The sequence below is a fragment of the Hevea brasiliensis genome, chromosome 18 (assembly GCF_030052815.1).
Source record: "Hevea brasiliensis isolate MT/VB/25A 57/8 chromosome 18, ASM3005281v1, whole genome shotgun sequence".
NCBI classification, from domain to species: Eukaryota; Viridiplantae; Streptophyta; class Magnoliopsida; order Malpighiales; family Euphorbiaceae; genus Hevea; species Hevea brasiliensis.
The window spans coordinates 42,391,672-42,416,732 of NC_079510.1; the positions used below are offsets into that span (position 1 = coordinate 42,391,672).

General features: G+C 29.1%; 1 protein-coding gene across 1 annotated transcript in view; it reads right to left on the reverse strand.

The window, feature by feature from the left end:
* Window positions 1–11,288, reverse strand: part of LOC110636077 (THO complex subunit 2) — a 34,121-nt gene extending 22,833 nt beyond the window's left edge. Inside the window, exons 1-12 of the mRNA XM_021785610.2 lie at window positions 10,837–11,288; window positions 10,624–10,749; window positions 10,409–10,450; window positions 6,560–6,619; window positions 6,361–6,423; window positions 4,812–4,892; window positions 3,736–3,807; window positions 3,606–3,653; window positions 3,419–3,487; window positions 3,178–3,311; window positions 1,375–1,450; window positions 1,000–1,193 (exon numbers count right to left, since the gene is read on the reverse strand). Of these exons, the coding sequence (XP_021641302.2) occupies window positions 1,000–1,193; window positions 1,375–1,450; window positions 3,178–3,311; window positions 3,419–3,487; window positions 3,606–3,653; window positions 3,736–3,807; window positions 4,812–4,892; window positions 6,361–6,423; window positions 6,560–6,619; window positions 10,409–10,450; window positions 10,624–10,749; window positions 10,837–10,971 (1,100 nt within the window). The 5' untranslated portion in view covers window positions 10,972–11,288. The remainder of the gene's footprint in view (window positions 1–999; window positions 1,194–1,374; window positions 1,451–3,177; window positions 3,312–3,418; window positions 3,488–3,605; window positions 3,654–3,735; window positions 3,808–4,811; window positions 4,893–6,360; window positions 6,424–6,559; window positions 6,620–10,408; window positions 10,451–10,623; window positions 10,750–10,836) is intronic.
* Window positions 11,289–25,061: the final 13,773 nt, after the last annotated feature.

Here is a 25,061-nt window from a genome sequence, read left to right on the forward strand (position 1 = left end):
AACAGAACTCTCATAACACATATTTTGTATAGACCCATGACAATAAATAATTATAAGTAAATTGCCAAAGGAAAAATCTGCAGAGGGAAAAATGAAAAGACAAATCACAACAATGATTCCAGCATTCCTTGGGGAAAAAGGGCAGAATTCGCAAGAACTATGCATGAAACAGAACATTGATTATGCAATTTTTTTAATAACAATGAAAATCAATCAATAAATTAACTTAGCCTTTTGAAACTGACAAAAAGGTTCTCTGACAATGTGCAAAAAACAATTGAGCAAAAGCATATATAGCTTTACATAAGCATGAGAAACTTCAACAAAAATTAAACATTGACTTGAAATCACAAAGAATGAGCAACCCACATAGAACAAATTGAATAGGGGAACATGGGGTATAAATTCCTGATCACCAACCAATTACAACATCCTTGCACAAATTTGGACGTCAAAGAGGTTTTACACAAATCTTCTAAAAATGGAAGGCAAATGGTGACAAAAGAAATATGCAAGAAACAGAAAGCCTGATAATAATATTTAATCAGAATCTCCATCACCAATGACTCAAATTTGATCCAACACAAATGCACAAATCCTGATCAAAATAATAATTATAAAAATAACAATGAGAATAACAATAATAACAACAACAACAATAATAATTATAATTAATGTGGAGAAGAAGCCTGATAATAATATGTAATCAGAATCTCCATAACCAATGACTCAAAATTGATCCAACACAAAAGCACAAATCCTGATCAAAATAATAATTACAAAAATAACAATGAGAATAACAATAATAATAACAACAACAACAACAACAACAACAACAACAATAACAACAATAATAATAATAATAATAATAATAATAATTAATGTGAAGAAGAAAACAGAAACTAAGTGCATACTGCATAATGATCATAAACGACAAACAAAAGCAACAGAGATTTTCTTAGCCATTTCAAAAAGTAAGAGTTTTAACACTAAACCTACCAGTCATCCACCGAGAGAAAACCAGTAAGCAACCCCAAAGTTTGACTGCTTTCAAGCTCTGAGGACCTTTCGGTGACAGCCTCAGTTTCCATGTCAAAAGCGGCAAAAAGATCAATTGTCACATCTCCTTGTTTCTCATCATCCATGAGGTCCTTTCCAGTAGCAGCCAAATTTATTTTTCCAATTTTGTTAGCCTGCATAAATGGAACATGAAAACCCACACAAGCAAAATCTATAAGCATAAGACAGAAAATCAGAGAATATAAACACTCCTGATAATCAGGAAAAAAAAGCATATCTTATATACATATAAACTGAACTCAGATATCAAAGGCAACAAATAATTATAGCAAGTATACTATTATATGAATATACCTCATCCAGTCGCTTGGAAGAAACAGCATTATAATGCTCAAAAGCCTCATCATCCCGAGGAAGTAGATGAGCATATCTGCAACAAATATGAATTTTTGATCAGGATAAAAAAAAGCTAAGAAACAGAAGGGGAAGGGGGAGAATCAAGTAAAACAGATACATAATTCTTAAGGGTGAAGCTATGGCCACAACCCAATTGGCTGTACCCAGAGACTATAATAACTTTATTGACCATAGGATCCTCAAATTTCTACCTTGTACCTTTAAGCCTAAATTAGGATTCTCCTTTCGCATAACAAGAGAGCCAGATCCTCTCATGCAGCTCATTCTCATGTTATTCCAGTATTAACAATCACCAATGGTATCATTTAGGTCAATCACAGAGTGGCGTTCTGCTTTAAGGGTTTTCAGTAAGTTATTTCCTGGTATCCAACTACATTTGAGAGTTTTTACAATATTGACCTTTTACTTTTCATCTGTTTATCAATATTTATTTAGAGGACCTTATTCTCCTATTTATACTTAGTTCTTCTTAGTCTTATATTAACAAATTATTCTTGTATTTGATAAAACTTTCTTTAAAAATAAAAAAAGTTAGTTCTTCTTAGTCTTCTATTAACAAATTATTCTTGTATTTGATAAAACTTTCTTTTAAAAGAAAAGGGTAGAAGCAACTTTTTGGTAAAGACTCTATACTCAGATGCTGTTTCCCATTTTATTTTTAAGATTTTGATTTATTGGTTAGCACTTTTTTGCTATGCAAACTGCCCTGGACTTCTTTGATACTATCACTTTTAAATGAAGGAACGGTACCAATAGGGTCACCATGACTCCCTTGCCAACACCTAGTAGCAAGTAATAACCATATGAATATTTCAAAATAGCACTGGATGGTAACATTCATGAACATTGTGTCTAGAACGACTGAACAAATAGTAACTACAGAAGTCCCTAGAAGAGTACATAAATAACGATTTAGTGAATATAACAAGTCAATTAAGTGCTTGTTTGGCATTGAAGTTGGAGAGTCAAAACTGCTTTTCAAGAAAAAAGCAATATTTTAGTGTCTGTTTGGCATTGAATTAGGGAGGCCAAAACTACTTTTCTGAATAAAAGCACCATTTTAGATACTATTGAGAAAAGCAAATTGAAAAAAGCTAATTTGTTGTTTTAGCGTTCTTATGACTAAAACTTATCAAATTTAGTTTTAAATTATTTTTTAATACTCTATAACTAGTATATTTAAAAAAGTGATTTTCTCAACAGTAATTCCAACAATAATGCCAAACAGGCCCTTAGATGCTATTAAAAAAAACAATTTGAAAAATGTAGCTTTATTATTTTACTGTTCTTATGACTAAAACTTATCAAATTTAATTTTAAATTATTTTTTAATACTCTCTAACTAGTATATTAAAAAAGTGTTTTTGTTAATAGTAGCTCCAACAACAGTGCCAAACAGGCCCTAAGTTAACATTGCAAATGTTATATTGCAGTGCAAGAATAGATTATGTCGTCACCATAAGAAACTGAATTCTTATTCAACATTTGGTGATTATGCAGTCCATTAAAACAGATACCATAAATATGAATTCTTAATTCACAATCACAACAAATTAAGATTTACACACCTTCAACCTGGCCTAATCTGAAAGTTCACATCATGATGGTAACAGCTCAGTTAAAGCATTGCTAACAACTATAAGTTCTTCACAACCTCAAACCAAAACAATATAAAAGGAGTTGAAGCAAGCAACTCTAACCAATAAAAAGAAGACAATATAGCTTGAGAAGAGCACTCACATGCTATCAAGATCAATGAAGTCTTCCTTCACCAACAAAGCTGTAAGCTTATAGAGCCCAAATGGTACAGGACTATTTACTTCCATCCGCTGATAATATTGAAACTTAAAACCAAGAATTTGGGATGCATGTGACTGAAAAATTTTTTAGAAAAAAGAAGTATGAGCAAACAAATGGTTTGTTATAACTTCAATATAAACAAATCACAGATGCTAATCTCCTTAGCCATAATGTAACACACCTTGGGAAAGATAGGAATCAACTCCAAGAAGATAGTGTTGTCAGGCTGAAGTTCAAAACAGTCTAAAACCTGATTGTTAGAACAATGGCAACCAGAAATTAACCTTGGATCATCAAAATTCTTAATAACAATAATAATAATAATAATAATAATAATAATAAAAGAATAACAACTAGAGATAACTTACGATATCAAAGACACGGTTTGGGTCCAGATCAAAATGCCCAATTAATGACTGCAGAGATTGCATTAGTCAGAAAAGAGTGGAAGAAATAAGATAGACGTGTTGGACAAAAGCTCAACTCAGAAGTCAGAACCTTAAGGATGCCTATTGTTGCCGCTGATGCATTTTCAGTTGTATCTTCATAACCTCGACAAAGAAGGGTAACCTGCAGAAATATTAAATTCTGTTGGTTACATGCAATTTTATATTTTATTTATGGCCATTGAAAAACTATATTATGATATCTCTGTTACATCAATGTGCTGTTCAAAATAAAATTATATAAGATTCTTAATCAACAAACTTCTCAAAATTATATATGCCTTGTAAACAATATAATATCTTTGGAAGAATGAAATAACAAAGTTCAAAAAGGTATCACAGCATTAAAATGAGAAGTAATGAAATTTAATGTTGCTTCCACTGTAGAGGGAAAAAAATAAAACAATAAAAATTAACCCCTTGCACCATAAGTTATAGACGGCAATCTAATAACTAAGGTTTGGCACCAAAAAAAAAAATTTTAAGCAAGTATGTATATAAACAGAGATGGGAGGAGGTGGGAAGAGAAAGAGAGAGAGAGAGAGAGAGAAAGAGAGAGAGATATTTATAATTAGAAATCTCCAAATAATTAGGTAAGATAGAAGGAAAAAGTTTAGACCATAATTTAGGTATTCTTTTAGATATAGTCCTAAACTAGACAGATTGGAAGAAAATGATCCATATAGCCAGCCCAACAAGGCTAGGATTAAGGCTTAGCCAGGTTTTTGGAAACTAAAGGATTTAGAAATCACCTGAAATTTGCCAGATTAAATTACAAAACTTGGTAAAATATATAACGCATCTTTCTTAAAACTTTTGTGTTATTATGTTCTAGATTTATAATCATATATAGGCTGTGCTATAAGTCGGAAGCAAAACCTTTAGTTGAAGGTGCTTTTATTTACATTCTAATTACATATATGGCTAAAAATCTGAAGAAAGTGAGCTTCTCACTCAAAAGCACCCGCAATTTATATGAGAAAAGAGAAAATTCAATAACCTCCAACAAGAAAGCAAATTCAGATCGGATGTTGAAAGATAAGCCCACACATGTTAAAATAAACCTTTGACAATATAACCAAGTAACTAGAAATTATTCAAAATAGAAGAATAAAAAATTTATCATACCAGTTTGGCATAGCCCTCACTTTCTTCTCGGAGAAGGTTAAATTTTGTTTGCTGATACAGAAGACGAGTGTTTACTCTAACCTGAAACCAACATGAAAGTATATCAAATTATCACCTGCATGAAGGTATTGGATTCTGATCCAATTTGATGGTACAGCCATATAAATCATTGCATGTATCATCAAGCTCAAATAAAAAATTGCTCTTGTCACTTTAGCTGCATGTCAATGTAATGAACTCCTCCAGAACTTATAGAACCAGGTTCTTTTTTAAAGACTATGCATTCAATTTATACAGAGTTACAAGAGAATCACCATAAAATATTAACTTGATTACATTATACATGTTACAGTATAACATTCATTAAAAGAGAAAGCTGTAGCAAGCACCACAAAGCTGAACATGAAACAATATCAAGCTACTAGCCATAAAAAAATATAAATGCTCAGTATCCTGGTATGAGACTCCATCATCCACATATCTCGCGGCTAATATTTCCTCAGTAGCACACTATTGACCATCCAGTATCCATTCACTCTACAATAGTCATGTAGTGCTTTACAAAGATGTCAAATAACAACCCAAGCCCATGATCTTAGTTAGCTAGAGACACTAGCCAAAGAATCAGAACCATTCAAGAATGGCTGTGCTCAATCTACTGAGGCATTGTTAATTCACCTAGTGATTTATTCTAAAATTCCTGTATTTCTTATTCTATCAACAGCGCAATATATTGTACTTAGGAGGCATTTGATTCACATATTCCCACTCACTTTTGGTAACATTAGAATGTGATGCCTTGGCTTATTAAAATTTTTGGCTGATGATTAAAGATTACTAGGAACGCATCCTTGAATCACAAGGTATTGAAGTAAGATTACTATTATAACCTCAAATAAAAGATGGTCAATTGCCTTTTGTTAAAGCAATATTTGCTTTCATTTTTGACTATCATAAAAAAAAATACACATCCTTCCAATAACATGAAATTTTCTACATTCATTTTCTTTTTAGTCAAAACCAAACAAGTATCTTACAATATATCACACAGGCATTCAGTTAGATTTTGAAAGCAATATTTCAGGAGATAATGCACTTTAACAGGGGAAAAAATCCATGACAAATGAACATAAGCATTTAGCAATCATTCTTCTTGAAATGATATTTTTGTCCAAAAAAAATGTAATATGAGGGCATGTTTGTTCTAACACAATATTCACTTACTAAGCATACAGGAATTTGAGATTACACCCACTGAACTCCACATTCATATTCCTTCTTGGAGGAACTAGGATTCCTTGGAAGTTGGAATATGATATTTCAGGTAATTTTAGATTACTTTCTAAACCAAACACAGTAATCTCATATTACCCCACATTGTGAACCAAACACCACCTTGTTTGACAATCAGAAATAAATAGGACAATCATTTAAATAAAGACTACAAGAGAAAGGAGCTTTCAAACTTTTGAAATTAGCACATGAATCCCAGATAGAAATAGAATGACACTAAAAGTTAACGTTAGTTATAAATATCAAATCAAGATACCTCTTTGCCCTTCAAATCCTGAGCTTTTATCTTTATCATTTCAGCCTCCCACAGAAATTCCTCCTACAAAGTGAGAAAGGTTCATTTTAAACATTCTTTGTTTCAGTTTCCTTCAGCACGATGGCTAAAGATCAAGAGAACAAACAAGCATGTCCTGAAACCCAAGTCCCCAGAAAAATTCCCTCAAACAAGTACTCACCTCACAACGCTCTTGGAAAAGCCTTAATGGGACCAATGCAGATTCCACCACCCACTTTGCCTAGAAAGAATAAAAAGGGGTTCAATTTTAAACTATAACCACACAGCAATATTCAAGAAGAAACAATATCACAGTGAACCAAAAATAATATACAGCAGCTACATAAAATCTTAATCCAATTGTCAGTATCAGCTGTGAATACACATTTTTCTATGAAGGTGCATGCCATGTTGACACTGATGTAAAAAAATTATAACAACAAAAAATGTCATGTTGACACTGAAATAATAAAAGGATTATAAAAAAACAAATAGCCCCAGCATCCAAGCCACCAAGCTGCACGGCTGTAGAGATTAGAAAAGTGAGTAGCACTGAGGTTTCATCCTTTAAAAAACATTATCTAATAATAGATATATTCAATTTAGAAAATAATATATGTAAATTACAGACATCAACAGAGATTAATGTCAACATCATTGCAGGCCATACCGAACGGCATGCGCGCACTGATGCGGAGCATTTATAGGTGAATAAGCAAGTCAACCAACAATGGAAGTATGCTGGTGTGAAAAAGGGGGAAAATAGCAATTTATAGCAAGTTTGGGTAAAGTTGATTTTTGAACCGCAAATCCCAATTGTGGGATTTCCTACACCCAGCTGTGAAATTCGCTAGAGAACAAGGCAGCAACTTTTTTTTAATTAATTTTCATCTTCGGCAGTCCTAATTCACCTAGGACATCTTGTGAAGACTTCTGGCAGCTGCAGAAATTAGATTAGAACTAATTAGGAAGTTTCTTATTTTATTTTGGATTTATTTGTTTTCCTACTTTATCTAGGATTTAAATTTCTTCCGATTTTATTTAGGATTTTCTATATTTTAATTTATCTAAAATTCCTATTTTACAATTTCATATTCCTATTAGGTTTTTGAGTCTACAAACGCTATAAATACCCTTATTTACATGTAATTTCAAAAACAAATTATTATCAATAAAAATTCAGCGGCGGTTTCTCTCCTTATTTTCACTCGTGTATGGAGTATGTTTCTATTTAAGCCTCACGTTGCATCAAGTGGTATCAAAGTGGGGAAATAGGCCCAATCGAGATGGCTTACCTTGATGGAGGTGACGATTATAGTGGTTCTCACGACAATGATAAAAAAACTAGAGCCTTTTACCATAGAGACGAAACGTTGCAATGATGGGAGCGATATCCGAAGCAATGGATGGATCTTAGATTCTACCATATCGAGAGACGCCTCAAAAAAATTGTAGATTGTCTTCATGCTTTGAGAACTAAAACAAACAGGAATTGGGTTGATAAAAGAAGGTCAAGAGAAGGTGTAGCTCATGGCGACTCTATTTACGGACCAATTTTTACATGTAGGCAATATGTCTATTATGATGATTCGGAGAAGAAAGATGATTATGAATCAATCAATAAAAAATACGCATCAACAATGTTATAGGAGAAGAGGCATGTATGGGAATCATGAAAGGGAAAATTGATAGAAATTTGATATTCCGTATTTTTATGGGCATCTCAACAAAGAAGAATTCTTAGATTGGATCGCAAAGATGGACCAATTTTTTTATCATATGAGCATAGCACATGAGAAAAGAGTCAAATTGGTTGTTTGCCGATTGAAAGGAGGTGTTTCTGCTTGGTGAGAACGATTACAATCTAGGAGAGCAAGAGAAGGAAGGGGATTAGTTCGAACATGGTTCATCATGAAATACTTGTTAGAACAAGAATTTCTGCCTTGGGATTATGAACAGATTTTATTTCGGTAAAAACAATGTTGTTAATGGGAGGTCCAACCAAAACCCTTAGAATGAGAAATCGAAGAACAAAGTTCAATAATGCAATTTGAAGTGGAGGAGTCTAAGTTTGAAGAATCTGAACTCAATATTTGATCGAATCTCCTTTTGCTTTGGTTGAAGATGATGAGCTTCAATTGGAAATCATTTGAGCCAATTGTTCTAGAAGCCAAGACTAATGAAGATAAGCAAGAAAAGCTTCAAGAATGTGTTTTTGAAAATGTGGAATATCAAGCCTTGGAGACTTCAATGGAGGTTGAGGAAAAGCAACACGTGGAGCCAATATTGGAGATTGGAGGAAATCAAGCAATGGAGATCGAAGACTTTTCAAACTCCTTAATTTCTATTGTTTCCTTTGATTTTATTTGTCTAGGTGTTCTTATAGAGACAAAGACATGGGTGAAGTTGATCAATTCAATCATGTTTAAATCTCCATTCTTTACCTCATCAAAGAAGGCTATGTGGTTTACTTTCCCAACGGAGTTCTTCATTCTTTTCCACTTTAAAATTCGAGGGAGGATTTATTCCAAGTGAGGCAGATTAGTGTGGAAGTTGTTATGGCAATGTTTTTGGTTTGTTGCAAATTTTCCAACTCTAGGATGACTTTTTTTTCAAGTGGGGAAGTATGATACAGAGCATTTTTAGGTGAAGAAGTAAATCAAACAACAATGGAAGCATGCTAGCGCGAAAAAGGGGGAAAATAGCAATTTCTAACAAGTTTGGGCAAAGTTGATTTTTGGGACAGCAAATCCCATGCCTAACTATGGGATTTCCCGCATGGGATTTCCCACAGACAGCTGCGAGATTCTCCGGACAACAAGGCAGCAAGATTTTTTTTAATTAATTTTCATCTCCTGCAGTCCTAATTCACTTAGGACATCTTGCGAAAACTTCAAGCAACTATAGAAATTATATTAAAATTAATTAGGAAGTTTTCTATTCTATTTTGAATTTATTTGTTTTCCTACTTTTTCTAGGATTTAGATTTCTTCCTATTTTATTTAGAATTTTCTATTGTATTTTAGTTTATCTAAAGTTCCTATTTTGTAGTTTTATATTCCTATTAAGTTTAGGAGTTTTAAAAAAATAGTTTTAAATCGCGGTTACGGTTAAGGGTAACGGAAACAGGCCTATAATTGCCGTAACATAACGGTAATGGCCCGACGCTACGCAAATTAGTTTGTAAATTTTCAAAGTTCATAAAATAAATAAATATTGATAAATACAAGTAAAACTAAGATGTACAACTATATAATAAGCATAAATACATCAAATTAGATGTTATTAATAATGTATTTTAATAAAATTAATTTTGAAAAATAATTCTAAATTAAAAAAAAATACATAAACCTATAGATTGGGCAAACCAATGCTTCATACTATAAATTTAACAACAAATCTAATTTCAAATAAAATTTCCTTCAACAAATATGTAAAAATAATAATAATAATAATAATAATAATAATAATAATAATAATCACCTTTTGCAAGAAGTAGTAGTGGATAATAGAAATATTTGATGAACTCACCTTAAAAAATAATAAGGGAGAGATTTGTAAAAAAAGAGGAAGTTTAGGTGAAATTTTGAAAGAAAATGCAATAGAAATAGTAGTTGAAAGGTTGAAACCCATAGAGAATGAAAAAAACCTAGAGAAAACACTGCATACTATATTTTTTGTTTAGATATTGAACTTAGGAAAAAGTTCAAGGCATGAAATTTAGAGATTTCTTTAAGCTTGCTACGAAAATAGCAGACTATGAAGAGCTCTTAGGGAAGAAAACTAGAAAAGGAAAACCTCAATGGACACATATTTTCAAGACACTTTTCATGATGTGGGTATTGCTAATTTTGTTAACATGTGAAGCCGTGTCTGTCATAACTTGAAGTGCTAATCCCCCATCAAGTGAAATAATACTCCTACTGATTGTGCAAATCATTACTAATATTTGAAATAGCAATAGCACAAAGCACGAGACAAAACAGAAATCTACAAAAATCAATGCTTTTTTAAGTTATCAAATACTAACCAACTTTATAAGGCGAGCACGGTATTCTCCAGGCATTGTAAGCTGCAAAATCAGTCCACACATAAACGTAGTACAAAAACTTTTCTCAACACCTTAATTTAAGTAACAGTAAACATCTTGCCAATCCAAATATAAGAAAAGCCACCTAGACACCTACCCAATAACTGCAATGTTCTACAATAATCAACAAATTAACGTTAAAAAATAAAACTCACATCTTGAGCCATTTGGGTAATGATATCTGCAAAATTCGAAGCTAATTCTTCACCAGACACTCTATCCGAAAACTCTACAGAATCTAGTGCCACTTTGCACTTCTGAAACGGCAATTCTCCCCTAACCTAAATAATTTCACAAACAAACAGCACGTCAAAGAAAACAAACAAACAAACGAAAAAATGCAAACATATATTTCAAGAGTGGTCTACCATGGTCCAGCAGAGCTCGTAAAGGAAGCGAAGCATAGGCACGGGGTTAGGGAACCGAAAGTTTTGGTTTCCGCTTTTCCATTCGTGCATATATTCTTCTGTAACGTATATACAGTCCATGGGAGGGAGAGACATTCTGTCTTAGACTAATTGAGAATTTGCAAACCCTAGAGATTGTTTATGAAAATTTAAAAAAAAAATGTGGGTTTGGGGAGACGAGAAAGGTTTAGTGAGGATATGGAGGGAATAAGAAGGTTGCAATAAGAGGGAAATTCAAGGCCGATAGTGGAGGGAAACTGATCGGTATTAGGGTTTGCAGAAGATGGAGCATGGATATCCAGAACGATGGTTGCACACGGAGGAGGAAGATTTATCTCACTCACTATCTTCTCTCGTTTATTTCTCTTGCACAGTGGTTTCTTTTCGGACCCTCAGGTTTACTTTCGAGTCGGGTTGCCCGCGTCACTGACTTTTTTTTTTTTTTATACGGGAATTCAATCTTATTTACTAAGTAAGTGATACAATTATTTCTCAAATTAGATAATTATTTCATTTTAATTATTAATATCAATTTATTAAATTAAAATTCTTAAACTTTAATTTTGCTCTAAGGATACTCTCTGATGTGTAATAATAAATTTTTAGACTTATTTTTTTTTACCAATATTAAATTAATATTTAATTATAAATATGTAAATTATTATTTATTGTTCATTATTTTTATTTTTGTAAAAATTAAAATAATGATAAAATATCATATTAATAAAATGTTATTTTAATTTTATTATTATATTATTATTTTCATGTTATTACAACTTAAATTTTTATTAATAATAAACAATGTGTATAATTGAGAAACTTATTAATAAATTTAGTTAAAATTAAATAATTTTTTTGATAATAATTATTGATTAATTTAAATATAAATGCAATAAAGAAAACAAAAAGGCATAATAGTATTTTTATTTTTTTTAATATGGTAAAGGAAACTTTTTTAAAATAAAAGAAAAATTAAGAGATTTTATTTTAATAAATAAAAATTGAATGACTGAAATAAAATAATTACGTAAATTGAAAGATAATTAATACAAATTACTTAGAATCATTGAGAAAAATAAAGATTATTATTTTGCATAAAATAAGTTTATCTTTATTTTTTTAGTGATAATTAGTTTTTTATTAAATATGCATTATATGTTTTATGTACTCGTTTTATATATATATATATGATTTAATATTTTTATTATAATTTTTTATTAATTTTTTATATATTATTATTATTATTTATTGTTTTATTATATGTGCATTTTATTATTCTTAGATTTAAGTTGATAAAAATGATAGTACATTAATGAAAATGATAAATTATAAATTTTTAAGTTAATATGATAAGTGGTGAAATTTATTATGAAAAAATTATTATTATAACATAATTATATAATTGTAAGTGTCTTGTAAATATATAAATTTAACTATTTATTATTTTATTGATTCAATACTTTTATATTAAATTTCTTTAATAATAAAATATTAGAATTTATTAAGACTAATTAATTTTTAGTATTTTGTAAATTTTATAAAATATATATAATTAGTGTGAAAATATATAAATTTTGAGTTTATACATCTAACCATGAAACAAATTTATTTTAATGTAATTTTATATAATGTTGATTATTTTTAATTCTAATTATTTTTTATTAGATTATTTAATTTTATTTGATAAAATTAACTATGTATACCTATAACAATAAATATCAATATTATTATTTTTTTATATATAATATTTTACATAATTTTATATTTTCTTATAATATTGAGAAAATTTTAAGAAAAATATTGAAAATTTTATTAATATTAATAAATTATTTATAAATAATAAATTATTAATTAAAATTATCTTTTTATTTAAAAAATAAAAAATAATGCTAATAAATTAAAAAAAATGCTTATATAAAAATTATACTCTTTTAAAAAAATAAATTTATATTTATATAAGAAAAAAATATATTAAATTGAAATAGTATTTTTATATTCAAAGTATGATTTTAATTCTTTTCATATATATTCATTATTTGCTAAGTTATAATAAGATTATAATATTAAAAAAAATTAAAAATATTATATTTTTTATATGCAAGCATATTAACATTTTTTAAATTTTTAATAGTATACCATTTTAGAATAAGAAATTAATATTATAAATTTTAATTATTTTATTAATTATATTAATTTTATAATTAAACTCAAATTAATATATTATATTAATTTTTAATTTTTAAATAATATATATTTATGTATTTAAATTATATATATATGTATATATAATTTGTTTTATATACTTTGCATGTAATTTACATTATTTAAATTTTTAAATTCATATAATTGTATTATATATTATTTATTGATTAAATATTTTTTATAAATCAATAAATTTTAACTTTTCTTTTACAATACTTTTCGTTGATGTATATATATATATATATATATATATATATATATATATATATATATATATATATATATGTATATATTATGTTTGTATATACATATATTTTTTTTTAGAGACTTATATATTAATGTTTTCTCTAGAGAGAAAAATTATATATTAATGCAATAAAAATTTTAGAAATGTATTTATAATTAAAATAAAATATAAATTTATTTATATGAAATATTTTTTAAAGAACTTATAAAAAAGTAAATTAAGAGAACTTTAAAAACATTAACAAAATAATTAATGTGTTTGCTTGACAAAAACTTTTTTTTTGTCTTTTACAAAAACTTAAATATATTTGTATCAAAATATTTTTACATAAATTATAAGATAGATATAAAAATTTATTATCATTCATAAAAGATAAAGTTATTCATATAAAATAAAAAAAATTTATTTTTATAAATAATATAAATCATGAAGAGTATATTTTGGCAAAGCTAATATCTTCCTCCCTCTTCATATAATTATATATATTAATTTTTAAAGTACATGTATTACACATCTATCAAATAATTTATAGTAATTATATATATATATATATATATATATATATATACTATTTAAATTAAAATTGAAACTTTAATTGTGAACAATATAAAGACATTAAGAATATTTTTATTTTTTTTATCATAAGAACATTTTTATCATCTTTATAAGTTTTCTTTTCATTGTATATTTAGTTTATAATTATTTTTATTAATATAAATAAATAAAATTTACTTACCCTAACTTCAAACTTTTGTGGAAATATATATATGTTAATTTAGATATTTTGATGTTGATAATTTATAATAATTTTATTAAATTGGATGGTATATTATCTAATTAATCGTATTGATTAAAATTTAGATTAATAAATTTATTTTTGCATTAAAAATATAATTTCCTCTCTTTTCTTTGTTTTCTGTGTTATTAATTTCTATTTTTCTACCCATCATTTGTTACATGATAGGATTCTAAACAAAAAATATAATAAAATTTCAAATAATAAAAATTTTTCTTCTGAAATTTTCTTTAAAAATTTTTATTCTTCAAACTAAAATTTGTTAGAAAATTGTTATAGTTTTTTTGAAAATTTCACTTCTTTAAGGAACATCCTCCATAGAAATATAATTTTTAGAGAAAATTTCTTTAAATTTTATTTTTAAATATGAAAAAAATATTTTTCTTAACCATGAATATTTCGTAATTTCAAATATTTGACTGCTTCTTTTACTCATTGACTAATAAAAAAATTATAAGGTTGTTAAATTAAATATTATAAGTCAATTATTTCAAAAAAAAATTATAAATCAATTAATTTAATTTTTAAAAATACAGAAAAATTCATTATTTCTCTTAATTAAACAGCAAATGTTAAATAATAACTTACCCTTATTTTAAGTTAATATAACAATATAACTGATCTGAGGATTAACTCATTAACTGATTCAAAATTTAAAGATTAATTCAACATTTTAAGGATTAATTCATCGAAGATTAATTAGAAAGTTGCATAAATTCGATTGACAAAATGGGATTTTCATTTGATTAACTCTATGCTCTACATTTCTCAGCATATCATAAAATATAATGATCTGTCCTAATGCTATTTCTAAGCAGTGATGGTTACAGTGTTCCTCTCTAGTCTAATGGTTTGATTGGGAATTATATTAAAGTTTTTTATATTATAATTAAATTAGAATATTATTTTTATTAGACTTTTATATTGTTTTAATGTCAATTTTCCTCTTAGTCTATTAGTTTGATCGGGAATAATAATTTAGGAGTATGAAATTTTTCATTAAAATATTTTTTTATAATAATTAAATTAGAATGCTATACGTATTAGAATTTCATATTGTTTTAAAGTTTAGTAATGTACAAGCATTAAATGCTGTGGATATTTTTTTATTTTATTATATTAATGTAATTAATAAATAAAATATTTCTATTAAAAATATATTAAACTGTGTTTTATAATAATATAAAATATTATGTTTATATCTTGTAAATAAAATTATTATCTATTAATAGTTAATAATATTTAATATAAATTTAAATAAAACTAAAATTTAATCATTACATATATATTATGTATTAGTTATATATATATATATATATATATATATATATATATATATATATATATATTCTAATTTAAGACCAATTAATATTAATAATATACTATTTATTGTTTACTTATTATAATAAATTGAACAAAGTATAATTTAATAATAAAAAATATTTAACTATAGAGTCTAGTAATAAAAGAAGATAATAATAACACTTGCTAAAAAGTGAATTGATTAATCCATCTAAAAAAACTATAACATTATTCTTATGGTAATTCATCTAGTATTTAAAAACAAAATATATTCACATTATTTTTAAAGATTTTTAATTATTAAAAAATAAGTTAAATATATTGCGATTAAATTAGATTTTAAGAGCAAAATAAATTTAAGTATTTATTACTTATAAATTAAAGTTACACAATTTAATAAACTAAAAACTCTAAATAGATGCTATAAAAAAAATTTATAGATATATTTTTTTAATATATAATAATAATAATAATAATAATAATAATAATAATAATGTCAATCAAAATCTTATTATTTTAAAGTAGTGCTTATAAAAAAAAATAAAAAAAGGTATAATAAATATTATTAAAATAAATCAATAATTTATTATTACCGCCCTTTTCTATTTTAATGTTAAAGTCTTCATATTTCATTAGTGTAATTTTGATTTGTAAAATAAAATTTATTTTATCATAAAATAAAATCATCTTAACAATTGTAAAATAAAGATAATAATGATTAAAGTAAATTTAATAATTAAATAATTTAAAAAAAATTAAAAAGAAAATAACATAAAAAAATAATAAAAATTAATTTAAATTAATATATAAACACTTATGTGGTGTAAAATTTAAATAAATAAAAATTTAAAATTTTAAATAGTAAAATAAGATACCTAAATTAAAATTAAAAGATAATTATAAAAGAAAAAAAGAGTGATATATCAAAAAATTTTAAGATATATAATGCAAAAAATCGAAAAGAGAGTTTTTATTTTTAACAATAAAATAAAAAATTAAAAAAAACACTAAAAATAAAAAACCATCACATGATAAGATTATCAATATTCTTAGAACAGTGAATTTTATTTTATTAAAATAAAATTATTTTAATAAAAATAATAATTAAATAATTTAAAAGTAATTAAAATTAAAATAAAAAATTGAAATTATATATATTGGGGATTGTTTGAAAAAGGTGGGAGAGAAAAATATGAGGTAAGGAGGGGGGGCGGGGATAATAAAAGATGATATTTTTTCTTGGAAATAGACGAATCAGGGAGTGTTAAGAGAGAAATAAGTAAAAAAATAATAAAATAATATTTTTATTATTTTTTAAGAATAGTAAAAATGTTGTGTGTTTTAATAATAATAATAATAATAATAATAATATTATTATTATTATTATTATTAAAAATAGATAATATTTTTATTTAAAAAAAAATAATAAAAAGATAATTTTTTCATCTACTTTTAAAATAATTTTTGGGACCATCCATTTAATCGATCAATATATTTAAATTTTTTGTATTAAAAATTTAAATAATATCAATATCTTATTATAAAAATTGTAGACCAAGTGATAAATTGAGTTGGAGACTTTGAGAAAATGGATAAATTTATGTTTTCTTTCTATTATTTATTTCTTCTCTATAAATTCGTAATATTAGATATTTCTTTCTTAATAGTTAGCCTGTTGAGAATGAGATTTTAAATATAATTGATAGCCAACTGATTCTATTGAAGTTAGAAATATCACTTTTTAAAATTTTGTGCAATTACAAATAAATGAGGAAAAATGAATCAGATGTCTTAGTTGGGGCTAATTTGTAGATGCAACTCGTAGTTACTATTTTGGCTTGGTAAGAAGATGATCACAAAAGAGGCTCAAAGACTATAACACTTCCTTCTGTTAGTCCTATAGCAAATTGGTAGGGATCATGGGTATCTATCGCATTTATGTAGTTTAGTGGCTTGTAATTTTATTTCTATTTCCTATATTTTACTTCTCTTGATATAATAATAATCATAATAATTAATATTTTTAAAGGAGGAAAAAAAATTAGATATCATCTCATTAAACACGTATTAGAAGAATCTTAATCTCAATTTGGACATTTAAACAACTAAGAAATTAATAATCAATTCCTCCTAAAAAATCAATATCAATCTTAGGTTTCAAAATTACCTTGACATTAAAAACCAAATTGAAAAAGACATGAGCTTTTTATAAACCAATAAAATAACTTTAGAAGAAATTGATCAAGTATTTTTCCTCTCCATTTAATTATTTTAAGAAATATTTGAAATTTATATTCTAATACTAAAGAATAAAAAATATTCCTCTAAAAAAATTCAAATGAGAGATGAATTAAAATATAAATAATAAATCATTAATTTACTTGATGATAAAAAATAACTTATCATTACTTTACTTGATGATTAATAAATAAAGCTAAAAAAAAAAACACTTTATTTTTGAGAGGTTTTTAACAACTTCTTCTTTTTCTTTCTTTTTTTTTCCGACACCTTTTTTTTTTATAAAAGTAGAGAAATAATACTTGGAAGAAGAGTGTAAATGAATTAGAAGAAAAATGTAGAAGAGTTGACATAATAAAAGAGGAGATTTTATGAAAAAAAAAATTAGAAAGGATAAAGTTGGTCTTTTACTGTTTCTTAGGAACAATAAAAAACCTAGCTTTTTTTCAAAAAAAAAAAAGAATGTATTTTTTTAATTTAATTATTTTTTATTTTGTTCAAATTTTTAATATTGTAAATAATATTGAAAGCTAAGGGTAATTTTTGTCCCTTTTTAAGTTCACCTCGTACTTTTATTTATATATATATATATATATATATATATATATATATATATATATATATGTATATACATTAGAGATTATAAATTAATGATAAATATATTTAAATTAATTTTGTATAAATTTTAATATAAATTAAATTTATTTATATCAAATATATTGAAATAAACAATAAGGAAATAACTATTTTAATTTGATAGGAGAATTACAAACTTTTAATTTAAAAAGTGTTAAAAAGTAATTATTTTTAGTAATAATTTATTTTTAAATTATTATTTTTATTAGAATGATTTTGATATGGAATTAGTATTATAATTATTTAATTATAATCTTATTTTAAGTATTAATAAATAAACTTTTAAAGCAAATGATATAATTTTATAATTAATAAAAATTATAAAAATATATACCATTTAATTTTAAGTTTTGAAATAAGATAATTAATATATTATTCTCTATTTTTGTAAATAAATTGATAGATACTAATAAAAAGACAAACAAATTAAGTAGTGAAAAAAAAACTCATATACTACATAACGATTTTAAAAACATTATTATTAAAATACTTAAATTTTAAAATATAAGAAATATTTTCTAAAAAATAAATGTTTAAACTCTATACATAATTTTTTAATAAATTGTCACGACCCAACCTATGGGCCGGACCGGCACTAGGACCTGGGCCAGCCTAAAGCCCCCGAGTCCCGTAATAAGCCTAACTGTTCATTAACCCAACTCTAAGGCCCATTTGGGCCCAATTTCAAGAAACCAAACGGACAGAATCCGGCCATAAAATGGACTTTCCAACGGGGAGTTTTCGACTCACCCGACCTGTAAACATAATAAATACTCAATTGGGGAGCTCAGCTCACCCTCCACATACTCATATCCTCATAAAAATAAATGGGAGCTCAGCTCCCTCATCCAATCCATCAAACATACATATCATTATACGTTTACAGGTCCAACATGATAATAATATTACAGACCATAATCAAATAAATACTTCTAACACATGCGGAAATTCTAGGAGTAAATAAAATTACACAAATATTGATAAACAACCTGCGAAGGAGAAAAGCAGGTTAACCAAAAATAAAATCCTCCTGTAGCCTGAAAAAAAATATTGAACAGGAGTGAGCGTTCGACTCAGAGAGTAAAATATCAATTTTAACCATAATCTCTATAACTATCTAAAACTAATGCACCCTGTAGAGTGAAATGCAACATCAACATCATTTTCACATCATAACATCAAAAAGGTAATTTGGAGCACTCACGCACCCTGTAGCATCAATCATAACATATGGGAGCTGATCCTATACGACTCTCTTAAATCCAACACAGTGCCGTGAAGAACTCAAGCCGGACTTTCGCTTAATAAACCAAATCGAGGGTCCCAGCGAAGAACTCAAGCCGTGACTACCCGTCCTATCCATAGTCCACACCACATCACACGCACGCCAACGCACGCACACTGCTCCAAATTACTACAACAACATCATGGCACTTTAACAGTTATCAATGCATCATAAATCGTGCCTAGAGTTTAACTACATAAATATATGCATATAAGTGATGCATGGGCATGCTGAATATATAATAATATCGAAATTACAATTAAAATTAATATTTTACTCACAGACTTGGTGGTCACCGAGGCGGGCGGAGGAAGAAGGTCATCAGCTCACCTAACAATTTTATTACAATCATTTAATACAAATGACTCAATACAAATTAAGAAAAGACCCAATACGTCCTAAGTCATGCCGAAAATCCGGCAGAGTCTCCCCTATACCTAGGACCTACCCAACCTGTAAAGGGGCTCAAAACACACTTCTATATCCACAATCCATATATCCACAACTCAATCACACCACACAGCCCCTCCTGGGCCCATCAAATCAATCATCCATCACAATATGTAAAATTTCAATTTAGTCCTTATAATTGATTATTTTTGCAAAAACTGCTCAAATAAGCTCTAAAAATTATAAAACTCTACCCCGCGGTCCTTAAAAATATTACTAAGCTATTGCAAAAAGAATCGTAATCTTCTAAGCTACCACGAATATTTTATGGATTTTTAATCCTATTTAAGCACTAGAAAATTACGAAAAAGCAAGGTTCGGGTTTACCTTTGCCGATTCCGACTTCGGGAACGTGCTCGGGATGCCTAACAATGGTGGGGTAGCCAAAATCTCGATCCAATTCGGAGACTTTTCCGGTAGCTAGTCTGTCTGGCCGGAAATTCACAGATCCGGACAACTGTCGAATTTCCGCGAATTGAGGATACCTACACGAAGCCTAATAATAATATATAAAAATTAGGGGTGTTACATTCTTCCCCCCTTACAGAAAATTCGTCCTCGAATTTTACACAAGGCAGAATAAAGTATATGATTACACATTGAACAGATAAGGGTACTTGCTACGCATGTCCCGTTCTGACTCCCAGGTGTACTCTTCCACTGACTGGCTCCTCTACAAAACCTTAACCATAGGGATCTGTTTTGATCTTAGCTGTCTCACTTGGTAGTCCACTATGGCTACAGGTTGCTCCTCAAATGTCAAGTTCTCTTTTAGCTCTATTACATCTGGTTGTAGTACATGAGAAGGATCTGGAATGTATTTACTGAGCATGGAGATGTGAAACACGGGATGAACGTGAGAAAGGTTGGGTGGTAGCTCCAACCGGTAGGCAACTGCTCCAACTCTATCAGTAACCTCAAAAGGTCCAATATACGGAGGTGCCAACTTGCCCTTCTTTCCAAATTTCATGACTCCCTTCATCGTAGAAACCTTCAGGAATACATAGTCGCCTACTGCAAACTCCATATCCCTCCGTCTGGGGTCTGCATAACTCTTCTGCCTACTGAAAGCTGTTTCAATCGTTCCCTGATTAAAGGAACTATCTCTGAAGTGTACTGCACTAGGTCTACATCATGCACCTTCGCTTCCCCCATTTCTGTCCAACACAGAGGAGACCTACATTTTCTCCCATATAGTGCCTCATAGTGTGCCATCCCTATACTGGAGTGATAACTGTTGTTATAGGCAAACTCCACCAAAGCTAGCTGCTCATCCCATTGACCTCCAAAATCCAAGACACTCATGCGAAGCATGTCTTCCAGTGTTTGGATTGTCCTTTCGGACTGTCCGTCTGTCTGAGGGTGGAAAGCCGTAATGAAGTTCAACTGTGTGCCAAGTGCCTCCTACAACTTTCTCCAAAACCGAGAAGTGAACTGGGGCCCTCTATCAGATATTATGGAAGCTGGAACTCCATGCAATCTGACTATTTCTCGAATGTAGAGCCGGGCGTACTGTGCCATAGAATATGTAGTCTTCACAGGCAAGAAGTGAGCTGATTTGGTTAGGCGGTCTACAATTACCCATATCGAATCATATCCTCGCGTGGTACGAGGCAACCCAGTCACAAAATCCATAGAAATCATTTCCCACTTCCATTCTGGGATAGGGAGCTCTTGCAACTTCCCTGACGGTCTCTGGTGTTCAAACTTCACCTTCTGACAAGTCAAGCACTTGGACACAAAGTCTGCTATGCCTTTCTTCATGCCATTCCACCAATAACTATCTCTCACATCATGGTACATCTTGGTGGAACCTGGGTGGACACTGTACAGTATATAGTGTGCCTCTCGCATGATTTCATTCCTGAGGTTATCCACATTGGGCACACATATCCTAGAACCTTGCACTAGGGCGCCATCATTGGCAAATCCAAACTCACCACCTTCACCCTGTTGTACTCTTTCTATGATCTTCATTAATTGTTGGTCTCTGTGTTGGGAAACTCTAACTCTATCTCGCAAGTCCGCCTCACCAAAAATGAGCCAACAAGACCCCTCATCCGAAAGATCTAGGATTAAACCTTGATCCATCAACTCATGTAATTTCGAATCAACAGTCTCTTCTCTGTGAAATGTGCACCAAAGCGCGTAAGATTTTCTGCTTAAAGCATCTGCTACTACATGGGCCTTCCCATGGTGGTACTGGATGGTGCAATCATGGTTTTCCAGAAGCTCCATCCATCTCCTCTGTCTCAAGTTTAAATCCCTCTGTTGGAAGATGTACTTCAAACTTTTATGGTCGGTGTATATCTCGCACACTTCACCATACAGTAGTGTCTCCGCATTTTTAGTGCAAAGACTACAACCGCCATTTCCAAATCATGGGTGGGATAGTTCTCGCTCATGCCTCTTCACCGCCTTGAAGCATAAGCCACTACTTTTTCATTCCGCATCAAAACACACCTAGGCCAACTCGAGGTGTCACAAGACACCAGTTTATCCTTCACCGCTCATAGGTAGTGTTAACACAGGCGGTGGTTAGACACTCCTTATCCTCGTCATTATAACCGACTCTATCGAGCTCTCTTCTGTCTTTTGCATCTTATCCACTTCCCTTTCCTATTTTTGGTATTGTTGGTATCTTTTCAACTCTTTGTACTTATTCCTTAATTTTAGTCCTATCTCATCCTTACACCTTTTCCTTCAAAGATGTCTATCCCATCATCAACTTTAACTTTTTATTTCTTAGTCTTATCTTGATTACTAGTTTCATTCTTGAGAGAATTCTAACCCTTTGATTTACTCCTAAGACATTCTTCACCTTATGTAACACTTATAATTACCCATAGAAAATTTTTCTTGTATTTTTTTTCCAACTTAACTATCGAACATTATCATTCCCTACCAAATTTAGTAGGAAATTGCTTATCTGGATGAATATGAGCCCCATAAACTATAAGTTCCATCTGAACTAACACGGTAGGAAATATGTGTCATGCCTTAATTCCAAACAAGATACTTCACGTGTTCATTCTCCTTAATATAATCATATATCGCCATAGCTTTCTAAACTTCAACCTCAAATTACCCATCAAAGAATACCAGAATAACTATTTGAACTATCCATAAATAAGATTATCTACCATAGTTTGTCACGCAGAAAGCTTAAGAGCTAACCTCAATTTAACTCCCCGCCATTACTCCGATCGGCCCTTTCATACTAAATACCAGGTATGCACTTCTGGTCATTATTCTCTATATCAGAAATTATGAATGAATTGGTGCCTCTATCAAAATCTTAAATAACCAGTCCCTTGCCTCGCCGCCTCCTTATATAACGCCTGAATCAAAACACGAGCTAAACTTCAAAAGAAAGAAAATATCCTCTATATTCAATTCATTTGATTGTCCATATAATAACGCTTAATCCTATGTTTGGGCTTCTCTTCAAATTTATCATCTCCTAAAGACAATTGTCTCTCACTATAAGGTATCATCCGCATGAACCCCATCACTATCATTCTTCCCGACATAATATTTTATAATTTATTAACTTTACTTATACTCACCTATGATTCATATCTATCATCGCTTATATTATGCCCTTAACCTCTTGTCAACTCAAAGATTTCTTAACTCCTCTAGATTCTTTTTCAACACTAATCCACCCTATCTATGGTCTTTAATTTGATCCTAAACCTTCTAAAGGATTTAATACCATCCATACTTGTTGCTACTTTTTATTATTCCCCATCATACCCTCCGTTGTTATTGTTTCACCAGTAGCGATTCATGATCACACTAAAAATGTTTGCCTCGAGTGATTCAACTAACTCTAACTACCTTCTCACTATCTCAAAAGTCTAACCTAAAACCTATGTGTCATTATCTATCATTCTTTTCCCTCTCCTCATACCTATTTGATCTTATCTATCTAATTTTTATTCAATCCCATCGCTTACTAACTTCAGACTCCTATTTGGTAGTCCGCACTGTCACCATCGCACACCTTCTAATATTTACTCACATAACGATTCCATACTCTCCATCACTTTTCTCACTAACGCTGGCCCCATTTTCAGGCTTTTCCACTTTTCTTCTCCTTGCCAAGAATAACACTTAGCCTATCCTATATCTTAACTTCTTGTCTTTATTATGCGCTTTTTTGTGTTGTCCTTTATTTATTTCTTCATTTTACCCAAAATAATCCTTGACTATTCTATCCCCTTTATTCTTCTTTTCCTAACATAATAGTCAAAATTACTAACTATATCTTCGCTCCCTCATCGCTATCAAATGTCCGTATACTTGCATTTGGTCCTTTGACTAATGCAAATTAGTACTTCCACTAGCATTTAGATTATAATGATATCTTTTCAATTGTCCAAAACTTTCATTCCAGTGACTTTCTTTATCCATTGCCTTCATGATTTATCTGCTAATTTATTACTCATAACACTACTATAATTATATTATACTATTGTTTTGAATAATTTTGAAATATTAGGAATCAAGAAATTGACAATTATACTTTTATCAGATGATCTCTTGTCTATCTCAGCTTACACTCTACCCTTTACCACCTCGAGAACCCATTCAGTTAATTTTATTTATTTGATTAGATTATTATTGCCATCCATGTTTACTCAATTAGCCAAAATCTAAGGTTTTAGCACTCCAAACCCGTCATCCAATTCAAAGGATTTACATCCATCGTGATTCTGATTATATATGATTCCTATAACGAACTTTGTATTCTCCGTGATACCCGAGCCAACTACTTCTACCACACTTCTACACCCATCCGGCACCATTTCTCAGGTCACCATTAGTAATAACTTTCGATCCCTTCAAAAGATAGACTATACTCCTAACTCAGGGTAACAAAGGTACTAATAACCCCACCTCGCCAAAACTATGTCAAACTAATGCTCTTTGCATATCAGCTCAGAAACTATAAGGTTCATGGGCTTCAATTTTCTGTCAAGTATCATGTACTTTATTCCATACTGATACACTCAAGGTATACT